General features: G+C 37.4%; 1 protein-coding gene across 6 annotated transcripts in view; it reads left to right on the forward strand.

The window, feature by feature from the left end:
- Positions 1 to 19,056, forward strand: part of ARHGEF12 (Rho guanine nucleotide exchange factor 12) — a 247,618-nt gene that overhangs the window by 146,090 nt on the left and 82,472 nt on the right. For all 6 annotated transcript variants that reach the window (XM_037153636.2, XM_053672626.1, XM_037153638.2 and 3 more), the window contains 3 exons: positions 5,647 to 5,739; positions 7,276 to 7,386; positions 7,678 to 7,776. In XM_037153636.2, coding sequence (XP_037009531.2) covers positions 5,647 to 5,739; positions 7,276 to 7,386; positions 7,678 to 7,776 — 303 coding nt within the window. The remainder of the gene's footprint in view (positions 1 to 5,646; positions 5,740 to 7,275; positions 7,387 to 7,677; positions 7,777 to 19,056) is intronic.

Below are 19,056 nucleotides of genomic sequence, written 5' to 3' on the forward strand. Positions count from 1 at the left end.
GAAAAATTAAAATGCAATATGAAAGGGAGAATAAAAAGCATAAATCAAATAATAAGAAACAAATCAGAGAAACAAAAATATATAAAGGGAAATATGAGAAATTAAAACCAAAAACCCTGCAATCTGTGAAGGTGAACAAAGTGAAGTTTGTCTCAGCTGTTGTGTTTGCCTTCTTTCTGGATCCAGCTCTGGTTTGCTCACAGTTCCAGTTCTCACTGTCTTACTCTTGGGGCGGGGGTGGGGGAGCAGGGCGGGAAGCTTTGTACTTATTTTAAACCAGCCAATTTGGTTTTGCAGGTCTTCTGGGATCCTGCTGGCAGAGCAGGGCTGGGTTCCATTTGTTTTCCTTTCCTGTGGTTCTATCTGGGCTACAGTATTCACAGGGACCAAGTTTCCATCCCAGGCTGTCATAGCACTGTGAGGTTTGCACTATTTTTGCCAGACCAGTGCCAATAACACACATTGTTTTGCAACCCTTGATGGGTCCATGAGGTGCACTGAATGGGGCAAAGTAGTGCGCCTCCCTCCACCACCCACCCTCTTATTGTCCTGGCTGCTGTGCCAGCAGGGAGGTTCCTGCATGGTGCCTCAGTTCCTCTATTGAAGGAAGTCTCTCTGGGTACCAGTGCCTCTCCAAGCCCCCGCTGCCCCAGTTTGATCAATCTCTGAGGCATCCTGAGTGGGAGCAAATTACACTCCCACTCCTCCCTCTTCACTGGCTGAGGCACTGCCTTTGTTAGGTCCATGCACAGTAGCTGAGATTCTCATTTGAAAAAAATCCCTTTGGGTGCAGTCTGCTACTCCTAACAAGCGCCTGCTTCCCACACATTCCAACTCTGACCAGTCCAGACTCTTTGTCTGGGTCATGGCCTGTTGAGATCCCTCTCTTTTCCCAGCTCCAAGTGTCACTGGGCTCCCCAATTTCTCTAGTAGTGTTCCAGCCAGTGACCACTGCCCCAGTAGGGGTATGCTGGTGGTTTTGTGTCACTTAACTGCCTTTTTATCCCCCCAATGACTTTTCTCTTTTTTCCTGTCCAAGTCTCTCTTAGCTTAGGTCTGAGACTTCCCTGCTTTGGGAGGGGATGGAGCTGCTAGGTTGCTATCACTGACCCAGCTCTCCAGTGCTTCTGCCGTAGCCCCAGTCTCAGGCACAAGGCCAGGTGACCTTCCCTTTGGCCCACAGAATTCTCTTACCACCTGTTTTTAAGTGTCCTCTGCAATCTTTACCTCCAAACTTCATATCCCATTTGCAGTATGTTATGAGAAAAGGGTGCCATTGTATAGTTTCAGTTTCCCAAAGAATCAGCTCTCCATTTGATCAACCTCTTTTCATCCCAAGGGCCCCAAACCACTACCCTAATTGTCTTCTGATGATCTCTTTGCAGTTAGTTTATTTGAATCAGGATTTAATAAAGATTTTCAGCCTTTGGTTGATGAGTCTGAAGTTATAATGGTTCCTCTTTTTTGTCATTGCCATTTTTTTGTTAAAGAAGCTAGATCATATGTCCAGTAATTATCTTTTCATGATGTTATTTAACATGTTCCTTTGAGTATATTTTCTGAAAGTTGATAGTAAGATCAAATCTTGATCAGATTAAGGTTTGAGAGTTGTTTGTCAAGAACGATTCATGGGTGGTACGATGTACACTCTATTACATAACATCAGGTGGTGAATATTTGGGGGGGGTGACTTTTAAGTTTGTTTAAGGTGTTCAGATGATACCAGCATGATTCTTTCATTATTAAGTTCTCTGTTAAGCTCTTATCTCATGTTCTTACCTGCCATTGATGGTCAAAATGCCTGCCTCCATGATTTAATTAATTGTTTCAAAATTAATTAACAATGATATTGTTGTAATCAACAACAATGATATTATTTTGTCCTTTAGTCTGTATATTAGGTGGAATTTGTAAAGAAAAATTTTTCCTTATTACAATAGTTTTTAGATTATCATAAAATATACCTTATATAGAGAATGTGGGATAAATGCTTGATTCTTTTGCTTTATGTATCTGGTGCCCTAAGAAACTCCAAAGGTCACCAATGTAGGCATGTGTATGTATATTCCCACATGAGTATGATATTTTGAATTCATAGATTTTAACATTTGCTTACTGTGTTTCAGTCTATTGCAATCATTATTCTTTTTTGGCTTGTAGAATCTCCTTAAATTGTCTTTTCTGTTAAATTGACAGGACTCAGCAGTAGCTTTTACTGTTTTCTCTCACTTGTATTTTGGTATATGTATGGGTAGCATGTATCTTTCCTATTCTCATTCACACAAAAATCTCTTGTGCCTCATTTTCAGCTGCTCTGAAGAATGGTTTCCATTGTTTTTAGGGTATTTCTTATCCCCTAGAAATGAAGTTCTATATATCAGATAGTTCATATTTTATATTAGGTCATTGCAAACATAACCATATAAATTTTATAAAAATCCAAACATCAGTTTTATATGAGGTAGTAATAGCAAAATAGATAGAAGCTTAATTTCATTTGTATAAATAGTCCAAAATGCTTTTAACTTGAACAAAAAGAATAGTTTGGGACAGAGGGAGTTAACAAAGATGGTAAAGATGGAGATTGATTTTGACGTAATGAGTTTGATATATGTAATATCTAGTTACAGTTATTTGGTAGAAATATGTCCTCATGCCTGGAGTTGTTGTAAAATTACTCTATTGGTTCTATATAAATTTATCAATATAAAAGCCAAGAGAATAAGTGATCTGCCAAAGTCAGGAAAAAAGTAGCAGACCGAGGTATAATATGAAAGATACTTAGTAGTCTTAAATATATATATGAAGTTCAGAAGATTATTTTTCCACACACAATTTTTTTTTGGTGAGCCTGTTGAAATGAACTGAATATTATTTTTAAATAGAGTCCTAAGTGTGGCCTGAAAGAGAAGATTTATCTAGAGGAAAACCTAGAGAAAAGTGAAGTAATTCAGGACACTGTGAGTGTGAAATCTATAAAGTGATAGTGTTTTCCTTATACTTAAAGTGACAGACATATCCACTATTTATATATTATTATTATTGAAAGCAAGCTTAAGCTTTCAAGGAACTTAATAAAAACTTTAAAAATATATTTTATTGATTATGCCATTACAGTTGGGAACTTAATAACATTTTTGATAAATGGAGAGCTACTACATAGTATTACTAGGTAGTTTAATTTTTTTCATTGTAATAAAATATATATAACATAAAATTTACTACTTTACCACTTAATTATTTTTAAGTATACTGTTCATTGGCATTAAGTTACAGTCATGTTGTGCAGCCATCATAGCATTCATCTCTAAAACTTTTTCATCTTTCTATAACTAAGACTTGGTACACACTAAATATAAACTTCAGATTATCCTCTCCCTCAAGCATCTAGCAATTACCATTCTACTTTCTGTCTCTATGAATTTGACTACCCTAGAAACCTCATATGAGTAGAATCGTACACTATTTGTCCTTTTGTTGACCAGTCTGTTTCACTTAGCATAATGTCTTGAAGGTCCATCCATGTTGTAGCATGTGTCAGAATTTTCTTCCTTTTAAAGCTGAATAATAATCCATCATATATATATACCACATTTTTTAAATCCATTCATTTATCAGTGAATGCTTGAGCTGTTTCTATCTTTTGAGTGTTGTGAATAATGCTACTATATACATGACTATACAAATCTGTTCAAGTTGTTTCAGTTCTTTTGGGTATATACCTTGAAGTGGAAATATACTTTTAGCATTTTGATTTTATTTTTTTAATTGTATAAAGTTTTATAGTAAAAAATTTAATATCATACTATGATATATTGATTATTAGGAACATATAGAAAAATCAGATAAATTAAATCAGCTATAAAATCCAAAGTTGTCTAACTACTACTGTTGTGTATGCCTTTCTATTGTTTCACCTGATTTTTTTCTTAAATTATTAAAACATTGGGTTTTAAAAACTAGTTTTTTTCACAATGGAATATTACCCAGCTTTAAAAATGAATAAAACTCTACTCTTTCAACAGCATGGATGGACCTGAAGAACATTATATGCTAAGTGAAATAAGCCAGTCACAGAAAGACATATACCATATGATTTCACTCATATGGGGAATCTAATGAATAAATCCAAAGTAACAAGCAAAATAGAGAGAGACTTATACATAGAGGACAGGATGACAGCTCTGGGGTGGTGTTTGGGGTGTGATGGGATTGAGCAAAAAAGAAAAAGAGCTCATGGACACTGACAACAGTGTGGTAATTGCAGGAGAGTAAAGGTAGAAGAGAGTATAAGGGGGATAAATGGTAATAGAAAAATACAATAAAAATAAATGAATAATTAAAATATATGTGCTTCTGAAAATATAAGTAGTAAAAAAGGCCAAATCAAGTTTAGGAGATGCAAATATATAGTGTCAGAACAACATTTAAGGAGAAGAAACAACAGTTATATATTATTTACTTAATTTATAATTTATTGGATCCATTTCATAATTTCCACTATAACTACTTTGTACCTGACTCCCAAATGATTATAGCCTCACTCTCTTTGCTCAGCTATAGACAAATCTTGCATGTTAACTGTTGCCAGATTTAAGCCAAACTAATTTTTTTCTATTTTTTTCCAAATTTTATTTCTCTTGATGCTCTGTGGTCTGATTTTGGTATTTGTGGTCTTCAGACATACTGTATTTTTTACAGTATATATTAATGCTCTACACTGCCTTTTTCATGCTGATTTTACTTGGCAAGTTGGTAAATGGATGATCTGTTGCATGGAATGAGATCTGTTAATTAATTTTTATAATTTTGTCACCTGCTTCTATAGTAGGTTTTTATGTGATTACTTCAAATTTTATTTTGCATTATGCCAAATGATTTTCAACCAGGAGTGATTTTTTTTTTTTTTTTTTTTTTGCTTCTGGGGACATTTGGAAGTGTTTGGAAATATGTTTGATTTTACGACTGAGAGGCTGTTATTGGCATTTAGTGAATGGGTAGAAGGCAAGGATGCTGCCGAATACCTTAACAGTGCACAGGACAGCTCCCACAACAAAGAATTATCTGACCCAAAATATCAACAGTGCCAGGGTTGAAAAACCCTGCATTATGCAAATATGAAAAAGAATTAAAAATTAAAAATAGGGTTTAGTGATGGTTTTCAATATGTGACATTAATAGAAATCTTTGTATTAACCTCTAGTGAATTCGTCTTATCAATTCTACTCTCATTCTTCCTTTGTCCTGTTGTCTTCACTAACTTTTTAAAATCTAACTTTTTAAAATAAGCTAGTTTTTTTCTTTCTGTAACAACGTTTAGATTTGTATAACATAATAAATGAGGTATACAGAGAGTGATAAGAATCAGAAAACCAAGGGTATAGTGAGCAAAGAATGTGTTATATTTCCAGGGGAAGTACTGTTTTTCCCACAAGAAAAAAAATAAATAGTAGTTTTCTTTGCTACAGTAGTTCATGGCCTTGAAATTTGAGAACCACTTCTGTGAAAATAAAGTGCATAAAGAAAATAAATAAAAAGAAATCCCACCTGTTTAGTGAACCACATCTTTTAATGGTGTGGCTTTATCCTGTCTCTGAATTTGATGACTAGTTAATTTTTCCATTTCTTTTCTCTGAATATTACCAGGACACTCAATCACTTACTGGAAGTCCCTCAACCCATGCAGCACCTCATATTATTGGAGCAGAGGATGATGATTTTGGTACTGAACATGAACAGGTGATGATATTTTTTCTAAAAACCCATTAGTTTTTTGGGATTTTTGGATGTAAAAATATACACTTTTGGGAGGTTGACATTAAATTATTAAGGATTTGAAGCTATACTTCAGGACTAAGATTAATTGGTTAGTTGCATGGGTTAGTTAGTTGTTTATTTTAGTTTTAAACAATAGAAATGACTTTGCTTTTAAAACTGATAAGAAGTCATTAATTATACCTAAGTACTTCATTTGCGGAGAGGGAGGTGTTATTATAAAGTTTTTAAATTTTATTTGAAATTCTAGTTGTCTATTGATAGCATATAGGAATATGATTGGCTTGATTCTTGCCTTTGGTACTTCCAGGAACTTTTTAAAAAACTTTTTGGGATATTTTTACATAGACAACCATGTTGTGAATGATTAGAGATAATGCTTTTTTGTTTCCAATTTGTTTATCTCTTATTTATTGTGCACTGATTAAGATTTCCAGTATGAGGTTGAATTGGATTGGCGAGGTAGAACATCTTTGGTTTATTACTGATCTTAGGAAAAAAGATTAGTCTTTCACCATAAAGTATTATAAAGTTAGCTGTAGCTTTTTTGTAGATATTTTTATTATAGGTTAAGAAAGTTTCCTTCTATTCCTAGTTTAAGAGTGTTGATCATGAATGAATCCTGAATTTTATTGAGTGAGATGATTATAATAGTCTCCTAATATGGCAAATTACATGGATTGATATTAGCATGTTAAGTCAGTTTTAGATTCTGGGAATATACCCTAACTGGTCATAATGTATTTTTCTTTTTATGTGTGGCTGTATTCCATTCGCTATTATTTTGCTAAAGGCTTTTGTGTCTGTGTTTATGGGGGTTGTATAGTTTTTTGTTTTTTCTTTTTTTTTTTTTGGTAATTATTTTGTTAGGTTTTGATAGTTGGGTAGTGATGGCCTTTTAGAATCAATTAAGAAGTGTTACCTCTTATATTTTCTGAAAGAGATGGTGTAGAATTGGTATTGTTTGTTTAGATCAACTTTAGTCTCACCTCATTTAAAAATAAAAAATTATATGAAAATTGTGATTCTAGTTACCTCTGTTATAACTATTACTGTTTTCTGTTTTCAGTCTAGTTAGGGAATATATAAGTAAGTATTCCAGGCAGTGTCTTAAAATCATACAGTTCCATTTTCTACCACAATTTCTACAATTAGCCCAAAAGAAAAGGAAAATGTCTATTTCATTATTAGGCAAAAGCCTTTCATTACAATTCTAGAAGTGTTGTTAGATAGTTTTTTTTTGCATACTGATTTGTAGATATCTCAGCTCCTTGATAATCATCTTCTAAACTTGATTTCTCCCAAGATGGGCATTCTCCCATCCTATTTCCAAGAGTTTATTTATTTCAGAGGAAGAGATTCTATAGCCTCTGTTGCTAATACATCCTAGTGAAATATTTTAAATCTTGAATTTTTTAGGGTAGATCAAAGTAAAATTTTGATATCTTTAGTTGAGCTTTTGTGTTAGAGTTATTGACATACAATTATTTCTTTTTTTAGGTCAATGGGCAGTGCAGCTGTTTCCAGAGCATTGAACTGCTAAAATCTCGCCCTGCTCACTTAGCTGTTTTTTTACATCATGTAATTTCACAGTTTGACCCTGCAACATTGGTAATATATTTTACAATTTAGCCAATTCAGAGTTCTTTTATTGATTCATAAACCATAAAACTTTTCACTTATGCAAGATAACTGGATATACTTCTTTCAGTTTTCTAAACATACAAGGATAAACAGGAAAGATACTTAGAATGTTATTTTTTAATATTCATTATATGATAGTCACTAGATTATTTATGGTGACTTACCTGTTCCAAACATTCATACTCTATGAAACTCTAACATATTATATATTTTTTTAAACTTCTCACTTTATCTTTTCTGTTTTCTTCTTTACTACAGCTTTGTTACCTCTATTCAGACCTTTATAAACAAACCAATTCTAAGGAGACTCGTCGTGTCTTCCTTGAGTTTCATCAATTCTTCCTGGATCGATCTGCAGTAAGTTACCAAGATAATATTAAACTGTTACAGTACATTGAACAATAGGCCTCCTATTTCCAGGTTTCCCTCCCATGTTTTTGGACTTTGTTGTGCTTTGTGGGCTCTGTATTACATTTCAATTAGTGATTACTCTTGACTGTTACTTTTTATCATTTAAATTAGTTGTAGGCATATGAATTGTCACAGTAGGTTCTAGGAGATATGTATATTTGGGTTTCTACATTTTTATAGTTAGGATGAGGGAGTAAAAAGAGAACACAAGTAATACACACATTTATATATTAGGATCCAGAAGATAATACTTGCATAATTGAATTCTGGTTGGCCTTTTAGAAGTTTGTGGGTACAACTTTAACTAAAAATGATGCAAAAGAGCTTATTCACATAAATGATAATAGTGTTTTATTTTACCAGTTGAAATCTTAATAGGTTTTTAAACTAAGATTTCTTTTATTAGCCTTGCTATTGTATAAATAAGAGTTAGCTCTTAATGCTCCCTGGATAATTATACTACATGTCCTTAGTTCTTTCATATTTGTAGTTCTCCTCGATGACCATTTATATCTTCATTCTCCTAAAACTTCCATCACTTTCTCTTTATCTTTCAGTTGATGACATGGTGTTTCTTTGAAAAATTTAAAGTATAATAGTATACAGAAGAGAACTTCTACAGATACCTATTCATCATACCATGTGTATTATATTATGTCTTTTTATACTTACTCAAAGAGGCTATTTAAATGATATCCCATTTTATCCTGCATCATCAGTTTTCCTGGGTTTTTTTTTTGGAACCATTTACATTAGCATGCATTGTTAGTTAGTTCTCCTATCTTAAAGCAAACGAACACACACACAAACATTTTGGCCCCACCTCTTTGTCCAGGTCCTTGCTTTCTTTGTATTCCTTTACAAAGTTGCCTACATACTGCTGAAAGTAATTACCTTCTCATTGAAGCCTTCCCTGACCAACCTATTTAAAATTTGATCCCTTTCACTTCATGTTATGTTTCTTGTTATTTTTGTCCACAGAACTTTTATTTATTTATTTTGTTTGTATTCCTACTATTCCCTGAATATACACTTCATCAGGACAGATGTTTTTATTCTGTCTATTCACTGCTGTTTTACCAATATTGATAAATCCTGGGTGCTGGCCAGTATGTCTCAGTTGGTTGGAGCATCATCCCATGCACTGAAAGGTTGTGGGTTCAGTTCCTGGTCAGGGTACATACCTAGGTTGCAGATTCAATCCCCAGTCTATGTCTACAGGAGGCAACCAATTAATGTTTCTCTCTCACATCGTGTTTCTCTCTCTCTCTGTCCCTTTTTCTCAGGTAAGGATTAGGGGGAAAATTCTAGTATAGAGTAGTCACTTAGGTTTTTTATTTTTCCTTTTTTTATTTTTATTTTTAATGGATGATAATGACATAGGTGCATACCTACATTTTAATTTGCCATTTAACTGCACTAAAACAAACAAAAAGTTATGTATAACAATAGTAATAATAAAATTATGGAATGGGTATTTTATTGTGGACAGAATTAATCCATAAATTGATATTTGGACCACTTGACAAAGTTTTCCCTGGATCATTGGACTTTGCCTTTTGTTCACCATGCATAATATAAATGTTCATTTAAAAAATCTTAGGAGTAAAATATGATAGACTAGATTCATAAGTACAGCAATTTTCAGCTACAATGAAAATATCTTAGAGGAGTTCTGGCCAAGATAGAGGCATAACATAAGCAGAAACACTTCTCCTCATAAGGGGAACTTTGGCCAGTGAGGTTCCCTGGGCCGCTGCAGATGAGAATAAAGAGTTGTCCCGGACACAGTCTTGTCACTCTGACAGGAAGAGGGAATACAATTCCTTCTAGTGGAGAATGCCCTGAGCCCTTCTTCTACATGGCTTTTATTAGGGTTGGAAAGTACAGGGGGATACAGCACATGTGCATAGCTTATCAATCAGTGTCCAACAGACTATAGGCATAAAAAACTAACAGTATCTATAGATAACAATTAAAGAAACACAGAACTCTTTTCAGGTTGGGGTCTGTGAGACATTTAGGTGCCAGATGGCAGTAAGGGCATATATCATGAAGTAGGGAGTTTCACTCCTTATGCTTTGAACTCAGACATCTAGGTTGTACTGACAGGGCTTATTGCTGAGCAGAACCAGCTTCAAAGGACAAAAATGTACATTTTAGGCCTGATTCCCATGGAACCATTGATGTTAGAATCGAGTCATGCCTGCCACCTGTGTTATACCTGGTTTTCCAGGGAGACTTACCAGCCCCTTTCAGAGCTTGCTCTCGCAGGGCTACAATTTCTGAAACTACACAGAGTGGTCCCCAACATCCTCATACCACCAAGAGAAGAATAACACTAATTTAAATACAAAGAACAACGAGAACTGCCAGAAAATCAAACTGCGAGGAAGTCCAACAACCAAGTAGGTAAACATTCATCCAGACTTATAGGAGGGGCAGAGAGAATGAACGACAAGACAAGGTGATGGACTGTGTGAGCCATCCCACATTCGCAGGTGGATAAGCAGGAAGGAACAACTGGAGATCGAGGGACCATGAAACTCAGGTTCAGCACGGGGGAAACTAAAGACTCAAAACCACGGGTTATAAAAATCTGTGGGGGTGACTCCTACTCTCACACAACAATCTGGTGGAGAGGCCCACAGAGTCCTAAAATGTACACAAACCCACCCACCTACAAATCATCACGTGAAAGGGCACTACTTGTAGGAAGTGAGGGAAGTAACAGAAAGTGGGACAAGAGCCAACCAAGCAAGCGGCATTGCTGCCTCTCTGACTCCTCCCCCTCAGACAGTGCCACAACACAGCAAAGAGGGTTGCCCTGCTTTGGCTTGTCCCACTTTCTCGGACAGTACCCTAAGGCTCTACCCCTTACCACATAACAAGTGCAGCAAGACAAAGAAATATGGCCCAAATGAAAGAACAAATCAAAACTTTAGAAAAAGAACTAAGTGATGAGAAGACAGACAGTCTATCTGATACAGAGTTCAGAACACTGCTAATTAGGATGCTGACAAAGTATTGAGCTGGGTTGCAAAATGAAGGAAGAAATGAAGAATATGAAAAGTGAAATAAAGGAAAATATACAGGAAACAACAGTGAAACTGGGAAGATTTCAGCCCTAGGAAACTGGGGCTGAAATCAATAATTTGGAACAAAAGGAAGAAGTAAACATCCAACTGGAACAGAATGAAGAAACAAGAATTCAAAGAAATGAGGGAGGCTTAAGGACCTATGGGACAACTTTAAATGTTTCAACATCTGAATCATAGGGGTGCCAGAAGGAGAAGAGGGAGAGCAAGAAATTGAAAACTCATTTGAAAATAAAATAAACCCAATCTGGTAAAGAAAATAGACTTCCAGGAAGTCCAGGAAGATCAGAGAGTCCCAAAGAAGTTAGACCCAAGGAGGAATTCACCAAGACACGTCATAATTACACTACCCAAGATTAAAGATAAGGAGAGAATTCTAAAAGCAGCAAGAGAAAAGGAGACAGTTACTTACAAAGAGTTTGCGTAAGGCTATTAGTTGATTTCTTAAAAAAACCCTTGCTGGCAAAGAGGGGCCGGAAAGTATTTGAAGTAGTAAAGCAAGGACCTACGTCCAAGATTACTCTATCCAACAAAGTTATCCTTTAAAATGGAAGGGCAAATAAAGTGCTTCCCAGGTAAGGTAAAATTGAAGGAGTTCATCATCTCTGAGCCCTTATTATATGAAATATTAAAGGGACTTATCTAAGAAAAAGAAGATCAAAAATATAAACAGTGAAATGAATACAAACACACAGCTATCAACAATTGAACCTAAAAAACAAAAACCAAAACAAACTAAGCAAACAACTAGAACAGGAACAGAATCACAGAAATGGAGGTCAAATGGAGGGTTATCAGTGGGGAGGGGGAGTGACACAATAGGGGAAAAGGTATAGGGAATAAGAAGCATAATAGGTAGGTACAAAATAGGGGGAGGTTAAGAGTAGTATGGGAATTGGAGAATCAAAAAAACGTACATGTACAGCCCATGGACATGAACTAAGGATGGCAGGGGGAATGCTGGAGGGTACAAGGGTATAGGGAGATGGGGGATAAAGGGGAGAAACAAAATTGGGGCAACTGTAATAGCATGCTCAATAAAATATGCTTAAAAATATCTTATTTAATACAGCATATTTTTCTTAAAAGTTTCTAGCCAGAAACTTCCATATTTAGGATATGAAATGATGAAATGTCAAAGATGCCTACATTTTTTGCACACTAATTGTGGATCAGTAAATGGTATCTTGATACAAAAAGAAGGAAATCTGGCAGAATCACTGTTCTTAAATAATAAATGAAATATTACTTGAGAATTAGAAACCAGCTGGTCAATTTTCATGCTTCTGGAAAAATTCATTTTAATAAATCAATACGGATACACCTGAAGGACTGTGGGGGGCTCCGCCTGCAGGGTCCCCGCCTCCCCAGCTGCCAAAGATGAGAATAAGTCTACCAATACATGATCTGCTTGGGGAAGAAAAGTGACCCATCTCTCAAAGGAAAAGGGCCAAAAGCCTTTACCTCAGTGGGTTTTTATTAGGTTCATTTTGCACAGGAATACAGGTAAAGCTTATTAATCATTGTCAGGCAGTGGGGATCAAACAATAGATAACATACAAAGAACCTTGAGGGCCCAATTTGAGTCAGGGTCAGATAGCTAAAGGGCCATAAAACTTTGAGCAACAAACTCACTTCCTGCTTGGACCCTTATCATTGAGTTGAGAGCATTTTAAACAAAGCAGGTTTCACAGGATATTCTTTCTTAGGCCTGATTGACCTAGAGGGAACCCTTCCTTTCCAGCACAGGGCTGCACTCACTATCAGCATTGTTTCAGGCTTAAGGCATTGTTTCAAGCTTAAGTCAGGTAGGGGAAGTAAGGCAGCCAAGAGATTAGGAGACTTGTTTCAGACAGAATGAGTACTCAAGCTATATCAAAGCTAAGGGCATCACCTTCTTTTGCTATGGCCTCCCAAGTCCTTCCCTGGGGCCCCCTGTGATTATGCCTGTCTTAAGTCATTCCCCTCTTGGGGAATCTTACTCATCATTGGCTAACCAATCAAGTATTGGGGGCCAGGCAGGGTGAAGAAAAAGGAGCAGAAGTCACACCCCTACTGAGGAGATCAGCTTTATCTCCTTAGTTGCTTATAGTCCCAAGATCGCTCACTCAGCCTTACCCATGGAGGGTTATAGCTTTTGAAACTAGTCAGGGTGGTTCTTAACAAAATACCAAATGTTAAGTAACAGTGAACACAGATTTGTCAGAAACAATTTTTTTTCTGTCAAAAATTATTTACTTTGTAAGGAGGTAGCAGTTGGCACAAGTATCAAAAAAGTACAGAAGAAATGTAAACAAAAAAACACTTTTTCCCTGGGTTTCAATTGTATTTTACATATATAGAAATTATGAAAAGTTGCCCTGGCTGATGTGGCTCAGTGGATTGAATGGCAGCCTCTGAACAAAAGGGCTACCAGTTTGATTCCCAGTCAGGGCACATGCCTGTGTTGTGGGCCAGGTCCCTGGTAGGGGGCGTGCTAGAGGCCACTACACGTTTTTGTTTATCTCCCTCTCTTCCCCTCTCTCTAAAAATAAATAAATAACACCTTTATAAAAAAATTGTCAAAATTCATCTTATTTAATACATACAAATAGTTTTGTCAGTATCTTTAGCAACATACAGTATTGGCTAAAGATCACAGATTTTTTTTACAGAATTCTTTTAAAACTTTATTTCACTATAATGGTAGAAGTACGGATTATTTTTGAAATCTTTTAAACAATATTCTGTATACTTATAATCCATTTTTTATTGTTTAAATATATTTTATTGATTATTCCATTACAGTTCTATTTCCCCTCTTCATTCCCCTCCACCCTGCACACCCCTCCCCCACCATTCCCCCCTTTAGTTCATGAACACGTGTCTCAAGTTCTTTAGATTCTATATTTCCCATACTATTCTTACCCTCCCCCCTATCTATTTTCTATCTACTGTCTATGCTACTTATTTTCTGTACCTTCTTCCCCCTTCTCCTCCTCCCACTCCCCTGTTGCTAACCCTCCATGTGATCTTCATTTCTATGGTTCTGCTCCTCATCTAGCTGTCCTCTTAGTTTGCTTTTGTTTTAGGTGTGGTTGTTACTAACTGTGAGTTTGCTGTCCTTTCACTGTTCATCTTTTTTATCTTCTTTTTCTTAGGTAAGTCCCTTTAACATTTCATATAATAAGAGCTTGGTGATGATGAACTTCTTGAATTTGGTCTTATCTGAGAAGCACTTTATCTGTCCTTCCATTCTAAGTGAAAATTTTGCTGGATAGAGCAATCTTGGTTGTAGGTCTTTGGTTTTCATGACTTGGAATACTTCTTTCCAGCTCCTTCTTGCCTGTAAGGTCTCTTTTGAGAAATCAGCTGACAGTCTGATGGGAACTCCTTTGTAGGTGACTGTCCCCTTCTCTCTTGCTGCTTGTAGGATTCTTTCCTTCATTTTAATCTTGGCTAATGTAATGATGATGTGCCTTGGTGTGTTCCTTCTTGGGTCCAACTTCTTTGGGACTCTCTGAGCTTCCTGGATTTCCTGGAAGTCTATTTCCTTTGCCAGAATGGGGAAGTTCTCCTTTATTATTCAAATAAGTTTTCCACTCGTGGCTGTTCCTCTTTCCCTTCTGGTACCCCTATAATTTGGATGTTGGAGCATTTAAAGATGTCCTAGAGGTTCCTAAGCCTCTCCTCATTTTTTTGAATTCTAGTTTCTTTATATTTTTCTGTTCGGTCATTTTTTCCTCTTTCTGGTCCACTCCTTTGATTTGAGTCCCAGTATCCTTTCCATTACTATTGGTTTCCTGTGCATTTCCATTCATTTCAATTAGTTTAGCCTTCATATGTTCCTCTAATTTGTGACTAAAATCAACCAGTTCTGTGAGCATCCTGATTACCAGTGTTTTGAACTGTGCATCTGAAAGTTTTGCTATTTCTTCATCTCTTAGATTTATTGGCTCTGGGGCTCTGAGTTGTTCTTGAGCCATGTTTTGATCTGTTCGTGCCTGTTAGGTACAAGGAGGTGTTCACCAGGGCAGGGCTACCCAGGTCGCTGGTTTATGATGCCGGATGTGGGGTCAGTGTCAGAGAGGGACAATGGCAGTCCTCTCTGCCACTTCTCTCCACTGGGGCCTGCACGGTCTGTCACCGCTCGCTCCTTCACTGGTTTATCTGTGCTTCAATGTGTGACTGCAGTCAGCCCTCAGTGAGTCCACCACCTTGCGCCCTCAGTGGGTTTGCCCGCTACTCCACACCTGGGATCCGTCCACGGCTGCTGGTGTGCCTGGGTTGCGCACCCATGTCTGTCCGGTGGATCTTTTTTGCCCGACCCCTCTCTGCTGCTGGCTCTGCCCCTCTTACCGGTTTGGCTGGAGGGTTTGTTGTTATCAGACTTCCGTATAGTTCAATTTTCTGTGGTTTGGCTGCATTTTTGTTGCTAAAACTTTGTTGTTTTTAAAATTGGTTGTGTGAGAAAGCTCAGTGCTTCTACCTACACCTCCATCTTGGGGGAAGTCCCCTCATCAAAACAATTTCAGTCCTGGCTCAGTTTCTCCCCTACCTCACATCCGCTACCATCTGGGTATTTTCATCTAGGTTAATGTCACCTGATCGTCGAAGCGTTGACCACAGCCTGGACCCATTCCACCGGCCTGTGCACAGCCATGTCCTCCCCTCTGCTGGGGGGCTGCGGAGGGATGGGGCAGCGGCGCCCTGACCAGGGAAGAGGGTGGGGAGTGGGGGCTGAGGTGAGGGAAGAGTCCAGGAGAGGGTCTGAGGATTGCAGGCTCCGAACGTTCCCACGGGGGAAAATCCATTTTTTTATAAAAAAAGAAACTTAAGTCATAGCATCATTACAGAATGCATTTTAACTCTAAATTTCTATTATTTTAGTGTCAATTTGTGAACATTGGTGATTGATCTGGTTTGCACAGATTTTGATGTTTTTATTTTGTTTTGCAGTAGTTTCTCTTATTTTAATAGTCTAAACAGCTTAATTTGACTTGCACTGCCCTATAAAATTTACTTCCTTACAGCCTTTCTAGCTTTTTATCTTATACCTACTTCCATCACCTCCAGGATTAGATTTTTTAAATGAATTAATTAGGATTCTGATTTTACTGCTATTGTTTAAAATATTACATACTTTATGAAGAAATAATAGTATATTGAGTTGCATTTGAGTTTTACATTTCTTAGGGAGCTCCATGCTAAGTTAAAACTTTGTATTTTGCTACTGATCTCTGAGTTTATTAACATTAAAATATAAGAACTTTGATGAATTTGCTAATTATTTTTAAGCCATCGGTGACATTTATTTCATATAAATACCCTCAGAAAGAAATGGACATTTATATAATTTTTGTATTTGTGTTAGAAATAGCTTTAGGAAAGTTGATTTGACTATGGCATGGCAAATTTAGTTAAAGAGAAAACTTTGAAATCTGTTTCCCTATTCTTCACAGTGACTTACTTTCAAATATAAAAGTTCAGATTTTAAAGGAATTGTTTAAATTGTGGAAGTATATGACTAAAGTAGTTATACAATAATAAAAGTAAGTTTGCAGATGTTAAGATGTTTCCTGTAAATGCAAAAAATAATTACTTTTCAAGACATTTCCCAAATTGATGGAAAGAAAAATGAAGGTACCTTGTATGGGACAAGAAACTGCAGTTATTATGGGGAAAATCCTAGCTGTGGGGAAAAATCCTAGATGTGAACTAAATTATGACACAGTGACTTTAATTAGTTCAATAGTATAAATGCTATAGGTGGTTACTAGAGATTTAAGACACCAAACCCTCAACATTGACATCCAATACCTTTTCGTTGGGAATGTGACTATTGTGAGGGTTCTTTAAATTTATATAGGAAAGTGACTGGGAATATCATGGTCTATAGTGGGACAATCTCACATACAGCAAATAAAATTTATGGTTATATAAGTAAATTTTTTATAACATAATATATATATCATTTAGGTTTTACCTCTATTAATTCAAATGATGTGTGACTAATTATATTAACCAATGATCCTAGAAAGCCCTAACCAGTAGGAATATTCATTCTAGAAAGCTAAAGTCAATAGGAGTTAAGCACAGAAGCTTTTAGTCATCCAGTAAATACTGTAGATATTTTCTTTTTTTTTTTTTAAGAGTTCTTTATTTATCTTTAGAGGGGAAGGGGAGGAGAGAGGGAGAGAAATATCAATGTATGGTTGCCTCTAGTGCATCCCCTGCAGGGAACTGACCTGCAGGGAACCTGCCTGCAACCCAGGCATGTGCCCTGACTGGGAATCAAACCGCGATCCTCTGGTTCACAGGTCCATGATCAATCCAGTGAGCTACACCAGCCAGGGCTTAGATATTTTCTTTTTTTTAATCTTTTTTTTTTAATTTTTTTATTGATTATGCTGTTACATTTGTTCTATTCCCCCCTTCATTCCCCTCCAGCCTACCCCCCCATCCCCACCATTACCCCCCCTTTAGTTTATGACCATGTGTCTCAAGTCCTTTAGATTCTATATTTCCCATGCTATTCTTGCCCCCCCATCTATTTTCTATCTACTGTCTATGCTACTTATTTTCTGTACCTTCTCCCCCTTTCTCCTCCTCCCACTCCCCTGTTGCTAACCCTCCTTGAGATCTTCATTTCTATGTTTCCACTCCTGGTCTAGCTGTCCTTTTAGTTTGCTTTTGTTTTATGTGTGGTTGTTAATAACTGTGAGTTTGTTGTCTTTTCACTGTTCATGTTTCTTTAACTTCTTTTTCTTCCATAAGTCCCTTTAACATTTCATATAATAAGGGCTTGGTGATGATGAACTCCTTGAATTTGATCTTATCTGAGAAGCACCTTATCTGTCCTTCCATTCTAAATGAAAGTTTTGCTGGATAAAGCAATCTTGGTTGTAGGTCTTTGGATTTCATGACTTGGAATACTTCTTTCCAGCCCCTTCTTGCCTGTAAGGTCTCTTTTGAGAAATCAGCTGACAGTCTGATGGGGACTCCTTTGTAGTTGACTGTCCCCTTCTCTCTCGCTGCTTCTAGGATTCTCTCCTTCATTTTAATTTTGGCTAATGTAATGATGATGTGCCTTGGTGTGTTCCTTCTTGGGTCCAACTTCTTTGGGACTCTCTGAGCTTCCTGGATTTCCTGGAAGTCTATTTCCCTTTGCCAGATTGGGGAAATTCTCCTTTATTATTTGTTCAAATAAGTTTTCCACTGGCGGCTGTGCCTTTCCCCCTTCTGGTACCCCTATAATTCGGATGTTGGAGCGTTTAAAGATGTCCTGGAGGTTCCTAAGACTCTCCTCATTTCTTTGAATTCTTGCTTCTTGACTCTTTTCTGTTTGGCCATTATTTGCTTTCTTCTGGTCCACTCCATTGATTAGAGTCCCAGTTTCCTTTTCATTGCTATTGGTGTCCTGTGCAATTCCATTCATTTCAATGAGTTTCGCCTTCATATATTTGTCTAATTTGTGGCTATAATCAACCAGTTCTGTGAGGATCCTGATGACCAGTGTTTTAAACTGTGCGTCTGAGAGTTTTGCTATTTCTTCATCGCTTAGATCTATGGGCTCTGGGGCTTTGAGAACTTGCGACATTTTTGGTCTGTTCTGGTCCTTTAAGTGTGAGAAGCGGTGCCTTGGACTCCCAGGTCGCTGGGTTGTGATGCTATATGTGGGGGTGTGGTCAGAGCGGGGGAAATGGCAACCCCCTCTGCTGTTTTTCACAGCTGGGTGAGGATCAGCCTCTTAGGTGGTTCACCTGGGCCAGGCCACTCAGAGTCGCTGGGTTATGACGCTGTATGTGGAGGTGGGGTCAGAGCAGGGAAATGGCGGCGCCCTCCACTGCCGCTTGCTGCGGGGACCCGCCCTGCCCCGATCCAACTGCCCACTCCCTTGCCTATCCGCCCGCGCACAAATGCGCGACCACAGTCAACACGCAGCACCGCTCCCCCGCTGTCTCCCCCGCAGTCGCTCGCCTGGTGGCTCGCTCAGTCGCTCACTAGGTCCAATCCTGCTCTGCCTGGATTCCGCGCAACTGGATTCCGCGCCTGAGTCCGTCTGACCGAGTCCTCCTGTGCAACCCCGCTTCACCAGCTGCTGGTTTCGCCCCTTACCAGTCAGGCTGAAGAATTTGTTGTTAATGGA

Source organism: Artibeus jamaicensis, unplaced genomic scaffold (genome assembly GCF_021234435.1).
Source record: "Artibeus jamaicensis isolate MK-2021 breed Jamaican fruit bat unplaced genomic scaffold, CSHL_Jam_final contig_196, whole genome shotgun sequence".
In the NCBI taxonomy this organism is placed as follows: Eukaryota; Metazoa; Chordata; class Mammalia; order Chiroptera; family Phyllostomidae; genus Artibeus; species Artibeus jamaicensis.